Source organism: Aythya marila, assembly GCF_965140915.1.
Source record: "Aythya marila genome assembly, chromosome: 3".
In the NCBI taxonomy this organism is placed as follows: Eukaryota; Metazoa; Chordata; class Aves; order Anseriformes; family Anatidae; genus Aythya; species Aythya marila.
Window position 1 is genome coordinate 113,516,699 of NC_139044.1, and position 12,540 is coordinate 113,529,238.

The 12,540-nt window shown below is 41.1% G+C and overlaps 1 protein-coding gene across 1 annotated transcript in view; it reads left to right on the forward strand.

Annotated features, from left to right (window-relative positions):
- The window catches only part of CDC5L (cell division cycle 5 like), a 35,452-nt gene extending 23,893 nt beyond the window's left edge, over positions 1–11,559 (forward strand). Inside the window, exons 15-16 of the mRNA XM_082757783.1 lie at positions 9,660–9,872; positions 11,055–11,559. Coding sequence (XP_082613909.1) covers positions 9,660–9,872; positions 11,055–11,159 — 318 coding nt within the window. The 3' untranslated portion in view covers positions 11,160–11,559. The remainder of the gene's footprint in view (positions 1–9,659; positions 9,873–11,054) is intronic.
- The last annotated feature ends 981 nt before the right edge of the window (positions 11,560–12,540 follow it).

A 12,540-nucleotide genomic window follows, 5' to 3' on the forward strand; every position in this document is an offset into this window, starting at 1 on the left:
CTGGCTGGATTGATGGTGTGGACAAACGCTCGTCTTCCTCTAATTGGCCTGTTCTCGCTGCCTGAGTGATTTAGTGGTGGCAGAATTGTGTATGTTGACATGACATTTATCTCTCTGGAATTGATGGTGATATCACAAACAGATTTTTGCTGTTATTGATGGTCTTGGGCAAGCGAAGTGGAGTAATTGTGGACGGCTTCCGTTTGGCTGGATACCCTGTCCAGGCATCTGCAGCAGGAAGGCGCAATACACTGATGGTTTTCCTAGTGGAATGTACAGCCACGTGGTTGTACTTCTCATTTCTCTTCTTGTTTGAGGATTTTAGACTCTTTGAACGTGTTACTTACATAGCTTTAGAGTGGGAAGATGTTAGTATGTGAACTCTTTCGCCTTACCAGCAAGTGCTTCAGGTCTGTGCAAGTGAATCCCTTTGACCTCGCTGTGAGTTGGGGTATGGCTTAGATTTGTTTGAATCCAGGTGGGATTTTCTGATCTGTGCAGCAATTTCTGGAGGTCTAGCACATTTGTTCGAGGCTAGCTGCCCTGCAGGATTAGGCCTTTCAGGAACTGGAGTTTTCTCATGCACAGTAGCATTGAGTAACCACTTCTCTGCAGCATCTCATACTTAATTCTCCTCCAAGCAACGTGTTTATAAAGCAAACTATTCCTACCTGGGATATTTGTTAAGCTAGGAAGCTTATCAGGTGCAACGAGACAGTAGAGGCATCTGTTTAACAAACTAGTTCTTTCCTTTGTAATTCAGAACACAGGAACTTCCTACCAGTGTTGCTTTGTATTTGAAAGGAGTTCATAATATTGGCTTGCAATATTCAAATATTTTTCTTAGCATTGTGGTAGTTATGTCCTCGTTTCAGTTGATTGCTAAATCATCCCTCATGAAAGTCTACAGAGGAGGAAACTAGTTCATTGTGTACACAAAGCATAGTAAAATATCCATCCCACAGCAGGATTTGCAATATCTGGTTGTGTAACTACGGTGTGCATTGTCCCCATGAACGAGCTGGTAATGCACCAGACCGAAGCAGGCAGTTTTTGATCGCAGCCCAAGTCCTCTGAATTAATTTTCATTGCAAACCAGCATCTTAGCTGGAGATTTATGGATTGTGCTGCACTGCAAGGTGTATCAGTTGTTAGGTTATTGGAGATTCTATTTTTATCTCTAGCTTACGTGCTTTTAAAGACTGCAGTTTGTCTTGGATTTTCAGTCGTGCTGTTTTCTTAGAAACACCTGTAGAAAATAAGAATATGTAAGACTAGGAATTGAGAAGTTACTCAAAATTCAAATACTCGAACTCTGGTGGAATCCCTGGGTGCTCTGCTTTTATGGTCACACATACTCATTTGTACTACTGTGGTGCTGTTATGAAGTGTTTTCTTCTTCTTTAAACAAGGTTTGTTGAAATGTAGTTGGCATCAGAGGAACACATTTGAGGCTTATCAGTGGTCTCCACTGTCAAGCTGTTCAGAATTTGATAGATCCGGCTGTTTATGCAAGACCACTACTACAGTGCCTGATCTCTGCTTAATGTGCACTTGCTCATCAGGTTGCAAATCTATTTAGTGTTGCAGTTTTGTAGGGAATACACTTTTTTTTTTTTTTTTCCTGGGTAACACTGATGGATAGCAGATCTCTTAGGAACTGTCTTTACCTCTGTGTGAAAACACTTCTAACTACTTACCAGCGTGGTTAGCATGCAGTTTGTGTTGTAGCTAGGATGCTCCACTGTTTCAGCTCATGCCAAAACCCATCAGTGCTGCTCCCTTCTCTTCCTGAGCCCCCTGCTGTTACCTCTGATCTTGTACCAGTGCTGCTGCAACTTGGCATTAACCTGATTCAGTTTGTTGAACTGTCAGAAAACGAATTATTTTGAGGTTAAGAAGCAGACCCCTTTCCATAGCAGCTGGTTATTAGATCAGCCTAGGCTATTGCACATCACATCTTTGCTTGCAGAATTTAGGAATAGTTGTGAGGTCTGTAATGAAATTACCCTCCATACCTATGATACGATAAATAAAAGTTTGTCTGTTGCCAAGGGTAAATTCTGTGTACAGCAAGAAAAAAATGCCCTGCCAGGGAAGATAAATGGACGCAGCCAGAAATTATGCACTCTCTTTCTCGTGCAGGTGGCTATTCGTTGCCTATTTTTGAGCAAGTTCTGTGAGCTGCAACTCAATACAGCTCATTGTAGCCTCCCAACTCAAACAAAGCTGCCGTTGCCGTAGGCTCCCTGTGTTTTTGGTAGGGAGACGAGGCTCCTCCTGAGATCAGCTTGGCCTGCCTGAGGGTTGAATTTCCTTCATGGGGTTCCTATTCTTTTTTGATTGCAGAGGCACCTTAGGGCACCTCAGATAAGTGAAACAAACCTAGCTCTTAATGTCTCCCTCGGTTTCTCTGTCACTGGAACAGAATTGATGTCTACCTTATGGAGCTCTGTGAAGTGTGTTTGCAAAGCACTTGCAGACCTGTGACTGGAAATCGCGGAGTAAAACCTCTAAGCCTTAGGTGTGCTTTGTAATACCTGGAAAGTAATCTTCAATTTACAGCTGGCTGAATGGAGCTGGAGCTTTGCATCTGTGCTTGTTGCAAGCCTGGAATAAAAACCATTTTTAACTTTCCTTTAGGTAAATTGACTTATTAAGTCCTTGGATTTCCCCACAAGTTACATTTCTACCTCTACCCCACTCTGAAACCTTCATCACCACGAGCAAGCAGGAAAAAGGCAGATGTAGTTTTACTCAAATTTAGCTGTTCTCTAGGACTTAAAGGCTTACAGAGGTGACATTGCTCAGGCTGCCAGTTGAACAGCTTTGAGAAATAGAACTATGCTTTTGCTGCTAAACTGTTATTTTCAGAGAGAAATGCAAATACTTGATTTTATAGCAATTTTCTTACTGTTGACTTACTTGAGGACATTTGGAAGGAAGCAGATGACTGCCAGTAAGAGGGTTCTTCATATTCTTATTTCTGTGATCTTGCCTACGTCTGAAATTTGTCTTCAAATTGGACCGGTATGTTGTGGTTGCCTTTCTTCTAAGGTCATGTTTTGGGGGCTCGGTAACTTGTGTGTGTGGAAAAAAGCCTTTTTCCATTTGCTTACTTCATGTCCTCAGTCCAGTTCTGCCAAAACATTTTAAATGGAGAGTAGAAAAAAGTTCTGTAAAAATAAACCTGAACTGCGTAGCAGTTACTTTTTTGTGGCCAGTTACTCCTAGTATGGGGAAATTTTTCCTTGGTGCCTAAAACAATTGACTTCCTGTGCATTGCCTGGTGAAATCAGGTTTTGCATGTGAAAATGGAGTTCAGAATGGGAACCCCTGTGCTGAGGAATAAAGTTCAGCATTGAGAGAGCTCGTCATTGCTAAAGGTCTTTGCGCACCATCACTTTTGCAAACTGATTTTTGACAGAAAGAGGGAAAAATCGATATGGTTTGTTGGTGCAAGCCACCTCATCTGCAGAGCCTGTCCAAATGTGGAGCAGTGTCAGAGCCTGTGGATGTTGTGCCAGTGGGAGTTGCTGCTTGTGAAGTAACTTGTTGCATTTATGCTCGTGTAGTGGTAGCTGCTGGAGTGGAGCGCTAATGACTGTGGTAAGCTCATCGCAGGGCTTCTGCTGTGTACGAAGAGGGACCAGGGCTGCCTTCTAATGGCTTGTGGTATGGGCTTCCACAAGATTTTTTGCCTCGCCTCTGGAAGAGGTCAGTCCGAGAATGCTGGGTTTGCAGTGATGCTTTTTGATGTTAACTGTATTGTGCTCGCTGCCCTATTATCTTATCAGATGCTGCAGTAACCTATGTTTGCTTGCAGCTAAAAAAATCTCTGAAATCGTTCTTGTAAATCAGCAGTGTCTAACTTATCCTTAACTTCCTATAGTAACTTCCTATAAAGCTAGATAGTTGGGTGCCACAAACTTCTGTGGGACCACTTACTCTTTACATACCCTGCACTGTCACTCCACAGCCCTACCAACTCCTGTTGTGATGTTTGAAAGTGAGGTGTTGTGATTTCTGAAGCAGTTCATATGGAGAATGCACTCGGGTTATTGGTTTCAGCTGGGGGCGGATGGAATGGCCTTCTGCAGATAGCAGTAAATCATAATGGTAATGACCAGTAAACAGTAAAATATTTTTAAGTAGAGTAATTAACTTTTTAAAAAAATGTGCTATTGTAGAGCGTACCTTTTGAGCTCGTTAAGGCAGATCACCCAAATGTGTGCAGAGGGCATTACAGTCATCATTGGCTCAGGGATAATGTGAAATGCTGTCAAAAGCTGCTCAGCATGACATGGCATTCATCTCTTCATCTTGCTGCTCGTTAACTCCTTTCAGCTGCTCTGGCTTACCAAGTCAAAACAAGGCAAGTTCACAAACCCTGCTATTTAAATTAAGTTGATCCAGCTCCCACCAGCAGAAGTGAGCATGGGAGGGTTGTTTGTGGGTCTGAGGAGAGGCAGGAAGTTAGAGCAGTGTTGGGAGTATTCCTGTATAGAATCACAGAATAATCTAGGTTGGAAGAGACCTTCAAGATCAGAGTCCAACCTCTGACCTAACACTAACCAGTCCTCCACTAAACCATATCACTGTTCCTCCACACAGGAGGAACTGGAAAAAGATTTCTTTGCACAAGCTAACCAGCTTTAGGGTGATGTGTTGATTCTCCAAGGTCATGGGATAAGTTGGTTTACTTTTGACTATGGCTCTGGTAAGAACATAGAGCAATTTTCTTTCGGCTTTTTTTGTCCATCAGGCACTATCAAGCAGAATACAGGAGTGCTTGCTGCTGTTTAGGGATTGCAGGAGGCTTCAAGTTTAATGGAATGAAAGCAAAACAATAAAGGGAAAAAAAAAAACATCCTTTGAACTGAGAAGGGTAGACTTTGCCTTGGTAGACTTGGCGAGACGAGGAAGTGTAAAAATGTGTTTTAAACGTGTTTGAGCCCTACCTTCATCGGAGTTTTTTTCCTAAATCTTTCCTGGTGGATGCTTGTTCTCATACGCAGTCTTTCCCTGTTCTTTGTTGTCCTTGGTTAAACCTTAAAACTAATCTATCTCAAATTTCATTGCCAGATTCAAATCCTTTCTCCTTTCTAAGTGGACATAAAACCAGACTAATTTCACAAAGATCTTCTGGATATCTAAAATGTGTTGTTGTGTCTTCTGCCATTTTCTATGTTGCTGTTAGACGAAAAAAAAATTATTTTTCAGACAGTCTCCCTTTCCAGATGATGGTTTTATGAACCTGTGAATACATCTTTTACTCTGTTTTGAACTTTCTTTGATCTCTGATCCAGTGTTAAAAACTGGACACTGTTTTCTAGTTCAGGTCTTACTGAGCATGAAGGGGAAGGCACTTCCCCTAAGATCGGGCACCATTTTATCCCGTGTCTGTATTTGCTATTCCCGTTTTGCTAAAGCTGGTACAAAAGTCAACCAAGCCAAAGCTGGCAAAGAAGTCGTACAAAATAAATAATGAAGTGGAGAAATCTTTGAAATGTCTTTACATTTTCTGCTAGGTTCATGAGGGAAACGGTTGTCAGATTTTACTGAAATCCATTTCTTAGCTTTAAGCAAATAATGTAGACTACTGTTTAAACACACCTCTTCATAACTGCTTGGAATTTTTAGCTGGGTATCTGAGCCTTAAAATTTTACGAAGCTTGAACTAAAATTATATGCAGTTATTGGAATTAATGCAGAAGTCAGCAATTTTTAATAAATAGTATTTGTTACAAAAGCTGAGACCTCCTTTTGACCTTTTTGTAGTAGGTCCTAAAATCTTGTAGTTGGGAGAGAGGAGGAAAGGTGGTGAGTGTTCACATTTCTCTGTAAGTAGGGGAGGAAGAAAGGGCTGTTATTTCTGGTTTTCAAAACTTGAGAGGATTTTTTTTTTCTTTTTAACACAGCAGTGAGGCCCATGGCCTGTGATAATCCAAGATAGACAAGGAATTGACCAGAAAAACAAGGGCTGAATAGCAGTGTACAACCTAAGGAGCTGTAGTAGATAAAAGCAAGAATGTGTATCCAGAAAAAACTTGGAAATATTACATCCAACTCCCAGTGTCTGAAAACTTCAGAATCCTTAAATCATCAGGGTGTGATATTTTAACAAGCATTTGATTTGATCTGGTTTTTGTTTTTCTTGGAGAAAGAACGCTTTATCATAACTCGTTGATTAAAGCAGTAGGCATTTAGGGTGGGATTGATCTACCTGGCCTTGGGTATTTGTGTTGGGGCAGGCAGCCCATGCTCCTCTCCTAGTCAGCAGAGAGGAGTAAGGACTGTGGTGGCATCACTTCAGTCCTCTTCTGAGGCTGTGTATCAGGGGAGCTGTGCCCAAGACCTGCCAGTTTCTCTCCTGAATATGGTAGGAGCTTGGGTGCCATGCTGAGATGGGAATATCCAAAGCCAGGCAAGGGGAGTCCCAGCTGAAGTGTGTAGAAGTGCAAGACCAACCCAGTACTGCCACTGCTGGTGAAAATTGCAGATAAGTTACAGCTTCTGACCTTGATGCCCTGCTCTAATCTCTTTTCTGTACAATGGAGGTATTGCTTTAACTGTGTTTCATGTCCTCAGGTACTCAGTGCTTAACATTGGGTTAGAAAATTGGGTTGTTGAGAGATCTTCGTTTAAGAAGGCAGGGGAACTTTTCTAAATGGTTTGTTTTTTAACCTATTCTAGGATGATGACATTCTGATTGGAGTTCCATTTCACACCAAGAGTACTCTATCATTTCTAACACTGTGAAACAATGTGGGGCAATCTGGGTTACATTAGATCTCTGTTATAAACAAAATTCTCTTTGCCTGTGCATCCATCTCTTCCATAATCTCTAAATACCAAGAATTCTCAGCACGCGTTTTTCATCGAGGAGCAGTAATTGGAAAGCAGTTCATTTGCCGCCCAGCTGTATTTGTTGTTGCAGTAATGGCATATTATTTACCAGTGAAGACATTTAAAGCTTTCATACTTTTCCATCGGAGAGTATCCTCACAAATCCCTAATCTATTTATTTAATTTTCTCTAGATTTGTATAAATATTGAAAAAGAGGCGCCTTTCTGTATGCTTAAAGCACCTTGGGCATACTGAAAGACTACATTGCAAACAAAATCTGAAAAGTGTAGCAGTCTCCCCAGGAGCAAACTAGGCAGCCTAGAAGGTCAAAATTCTCTTTCACTCCCCCATTAACAGTTTTCTCTCTTTACCATTCACTTTGTTTATCACTGTACCACGTACTAAACCTGCTTTCAACAAGTGAATAAATTGTTAAGGAGCGAAGCATTTTAAAGAAACGTGAAGCTGCGTAATAAAGCATACTTCAGTAGCATCAGACAGTCCTGGACACACAGTCCTGGACACACAGTCCTGGACACACAGTCCTGGACAGATTATAAAGTAGTTTTTCCACAAAGGATTTAGTTTTGAAGGTAGAAAGATGATATGTTGGGTAACGCATGGTGTGTGGGGTTCAAAGCAGAGAAAAACTTCCACTTTCTCATTGATCAATGGTAATTCATTTGATTTCTAAAGGAAATGAGGCAAGGATAGTTACTTTAGCCACTGTGTTTCTGAGGTAGACTTGTGTTCTAACAGTTGAGAATGTGAAGCATTTTTTCTTCATCTCCTGTGCTAGTATACTTGTTACTGTGGCGAAAATCAAAATGTGAGAAGCCCAGAATCTTCTTGTTGAGTTTGGAATCTTTTTTTTTTTTTTTTCTTTCTGAGAAGTGTGAACTGTTTTTATGTTTTTAATATTTTTAAGAAGGTAGCATAAAAGAATGACCAGGAGCCCTTATGTCCCTGTGCAGAGATGTGAAAAGCTGCACCTCCCCCCAGCTTTGCAGAGGTATATTCTGTGTATGAAGAGTTAAGGATCTCTTTGGTGCTGTCTATCAGGCTTCAAAACTGCCCATAGCTTTTTCTTTGCCTGCCCATTTAACCTTGCCCAACTGAATGCAAGTATAAAAATATGCAAAGGGCTCCGGTGCCTTTTCTATTTTTAAATGTTGAATGAAACACTTACAGCATGTTAACATGATCACACTGGCTTATTTGCATTGTATCCCAGGTGGCAGAATTTTATAACTTTTATCACTTGTCAGTTTCAAATCTCAACTCTGGATTACGGCTTTAGAGGACTGACGTGGAGTCCTTTGGGAAAACTATGGGGAAATCAAGACTTTGAAATCCAGGATGCACCAGGCAGCACTTACCAGAATGATACAGGAAGGAGAGTTTCACTTCTAACATGCCACTTGCTTTGTGGTTTTGATACCACATTTTAATTTCATTACTTCACATCTGTTGTGTACGGTATTGGCTTGTAAATTGTGGGGTTTTGCTTCTGGCTTTTGCCACTGACCTTAGGCAGCTGATTCATTGTGCTATCTCAGTGCTCGTCTGCTCGCTAAAGATAATCTTACCTTCTTGCTCTGAGATTCTTAAGGGAAAAGCCCTGTGAAAAAGCAGTGTTACTTGAGAGGCCACCGAGGAGTTACCAGGTTTTCAGTATGTCGGAGGAGGGAATAAGGTTGCAGCATTATGGTTCTGCAGTAAATCTGAATGGGAGATCTCGCAGATAGGTGAGGTGACTTTATTTTAAACCCAAACCAATTTCACTTCTTTGCAGTCTCATACTCACATAGTCCCAAACACAAAACAAAAGATGTGTACTGGAGTCATCAGTCCAGCATTCAGCTACCCAGACATCTGAATGCCAGCAGTCTTCTTTCCTGGGATGCCTTACGATGCTAGCAGGAGTGAAGGGATACCAGCTATTGACTTCTAATCATGTCACTGGGTTTTTTTGGGGGTTGCCGAGGTGTTTTTTCATTAGTGTTGATTTTTTTTTTTTTTTTTTATATTTTATGTCTTTCATACCTTTAGAAGCCAGCAGTGGTTGGCATCTCCATCCTGTCCCACCTCTGCAAATCATCAGGATTTACTCTTAGTCCTTTGTCTCCTGATCTGGCGTTCCTAAGAAAGCACATGCAGATAGGTGGTAGAACTTAGTTGCTGTTCTGATGGTTCTTCCATGGTTCCTTCTGGTGCTTCTGTGTCCTGACATGGCCATTCGTTCATCAACAGGATCAGTGTGAACATTTCCATTGTGGTTTTCTACAACAAAAAGATGGATCCAGAGCTGCATTCAGGCTCCTGATTGCCTCTTTTTCTCTGCAAAATATGATTTAGATTAATCCTGTTGGGGTAGAAGGACTGAAAGATGTCTGGTTTTGCAGATAAAGAATATAATTTAAAAAGAAAACACTCTCTTCATTTAGTTTGCCTTTACTAAAGCACAGATCTCCTGTGTGACTGGGAGGTGGCATACCAAGCTGTTGTGTGTCTTGGCTGCCCACTGAGCTCACAACTGCAACAATTCCTGTCTATAAAACCTTACTCATACCGTGTAATCACCCTCTGTTATGGTTAGTGGTCTTCATCTTCAATTAGCTACATGCATTGTACATGTTTTAATCCATAAATCTCTTCTAGGTTGTTGTAAAATGCGCAGTGTATGATCTGTTAACAGAAATCAAAGAACTCCAGCTCAATACAGTGTTCTGCAGATTTTTACTACCTCTTTTTTCTTTAACTTTTGGATTCTGGATAATTAAAACAATTCCTGGTTTCGTTCTGACAGATAAACAGAGGTCATATGACAACTGAAGCAAAGAGGGCTGCCAAGATGGAAAAGAAGCTGAAGATTTTGCTTGGTGGTTATCAGTCTCGAGCAATGGGCCTCATCAAACAGTTGAATGATTTGTGGGACCAAATTGAACAGGCTCATCTGGAGCTACGTACTTTTGAGGAGCTGAAGAAACATGAAGATGCTGCTATCCCAAGGAGACTGGAGGTGAGATTGCATAAATGTGATACCTTAGATCAAATGCAGACATTGTGGAAAAGATGTTTTTTTTTACAATGCACAGACTCTGAAGTTAACAGCCTGAGTTTGTACCAAGTTTTTACTGGTAGTCTTAAATTATACTTGTAACCAAAAAAAAACTCTGCTGTTCACTTCAATATCAAAGATTCTGTGACATGTTACAAGCTGGGACTAATCTACTAGTGTGTACTTTCATTTTCTTTTTATTTTATTTCTAATGTGGTATATTTTATTAATCTTCTGCAATATGTATCAGCAGAGGTTCCATGTCTATCTTAATTCGGCTTGTTTTGGTTTTAATTACTGTCAGAACTCAGGGTAGGTTGGAAAGTTGTGCAAAGCCTCCTATTACCTTGAAAATCAGCTGACCAAATGCTAGTTCAGAGTACTGGAGACTTTCCTTTCTTTTCACATGTCGATTGTGTTCCTCCCTTAAGCTGTGTTGTTATTACCAGACTTGCAGATAGCTGAACTGTTATAAATTGGCAAGAACCCCATTTTGGAACTGGCTTTCGACATCACAGCTCTCAGTTTCAGAAGCTGAGCAGCCATAGTGTAATTTTAGTTCTGAGCCATCCTCGGAGCTCAGGCTCTTTGCCATGAGTCCTGCCACTAGCTCTGCATTTGGTGATCTGGACCAATGCTGCTGAGTAACAGCAGCCTGCCCTACTGGCTCTAGCTGGTCAGTATGGTTTTGAGAAGGAAGGAGCAGCCTCAAAGAGTGAAGGGATATCCCATGAACTAGCAGCTGGCAGTTTCAGAACGAGCAGTAGTTCTCATTCACACGCTGCATCATTAGTGGAACAAGCCCTTGTTGCAGGATGCTGTGTTAATGAGGAAGGTTACCTAAAAAAAGGTTCAGGACAAACTCAGGAAGGAGAGGAATCAATAGATAACTCTTAAATACAGGGCACTGCTTGCGGCTGGTTTCTAATTTGAAATCTCCCCTTTTGAAGCATTTTGTATTAGCTGCGGTCAAAAACAGGATGCTGAAGTAAGATGGCCATGATTCTTGATACTTCATATTAACTGTTCCAGTTTTTAAAGTAATTTCAGCATTCTTCTACCTCAGCTTCCTGTGAAGGAACTAAAATGCAACCTTTGCTAATGATCTTCAGGCACGTGACTGGTTGTTTGTTTTCCTTTCAGTGTCTAAAAGAAGATGTGCAGCGGCAGCAGGAGAGAGAAAAGGAGCTCCAGCAGAGATTTGCTGATTTCATGTTGGATAAAGAGACTTTTCAAGCAAAGTATTAAAGCACAAAATTTCTTTTGTCGCTGATGTAACATTTTTAAAGTGTACAGATACTTCTCCAGCAGCTTTTGCCGTCAGTCACAGAAATCAAGTGTGGTCTGCTGTTTGTATCTTGTCAACTTTTGTTCCTTTGATGGACTATTTCAAATGCTCTCGATATGAATGGCCTTGTCCAGGATTAAAAAAACATTGGATCAAAATGTCCAAAGTTTTATTAAAAGAAGTCACTCTGATATGATTTTAGCCATGTCTTCATTTGCTGGGATTGTCACATCATTCCTAGTGTTTTATCAGTCTTAAGACGTATGAGATAACATGCCTGAGAGTCATGTCTCTTGAATAAACCTGGAATGTTAAAAATAATTATGAAATAAAATGCTTGTCTTAACTGAAACGGAGTCCTCCCCCAGCCCAGGTCTCTTTCATGTTTCTGATAATTTATTGTTCTTCCACAGTTGTGCTCCATCCCCATTCCTCCTTCCTTCCCCTGAATTGTCATTTTAACAGGTAGGACCTATGGAGAGTAATTTTGGTCCATGTAAAAGTGCTTGCAGTTCCGTGCCTGCAACAAAACTTTAGTTTTTATATCAGGATATTCACATGCTCATACTGACAGTAAGCGTAACTGCACTGTGCTTTGGCTTGCCATTGCAGTAGTAATCAGTTGCTTGTTCTGTACAGTTCTTAAAATTGTCCTTTGCTCCTTCCTGGCTGTGATCATCCAGCATCTTCAAGCATCTGTGGGACATGGTTTGTGAATTAGGGTGGGCCAGGGACAGACATTAATAAGCAGGAGGTGTGTAGCCAGCCCTGATAGCCTGATGGCCTGGATCTGTCCATGCTGTGCTGGCTGACCTGAGTTCTAGGGCTGAATATTGTACAATTTAGTACTGCAGCCACATCCATACCACCTCTCAAGACGTTGCACATTGTGTAGGGGTTTTTGGAGTGCATCCTGATCCAATAGGTAGCACTCTTGAGGTCCTTGGCACTATTTCTTGTTGCTCCTTGAGAGTGGGCTCGGCAGTGTGCTTTGCTGCCCAGAGCAGCCTGGGAGTGGGGTGGGGAAAAGTTCCCTATTTACTCCTCCTCTCCTCTGTGACCACATCTCAACAGAATTTCATTTTCTTGCTACTTTGACTTTATTCTGAATATTAAGGATGGCTTTACTGAAGGGGGTGGATGGATCTTTTTCTGTTCACACACATAGTATTCTAAACCTTACCCAGATTTTTCTAAGTACTGCTTGTCCAGAACACGCTGAAGTTAGAAATTGGGTTTTTCAGAATGTTACCAATTATTCCTAATGCTTTTAATATTAGAATTTGCCAGTCAAGCGTCTAATTTAGAGGATTGCTTTCAGGTTTTATTTTTGTGGAAGTG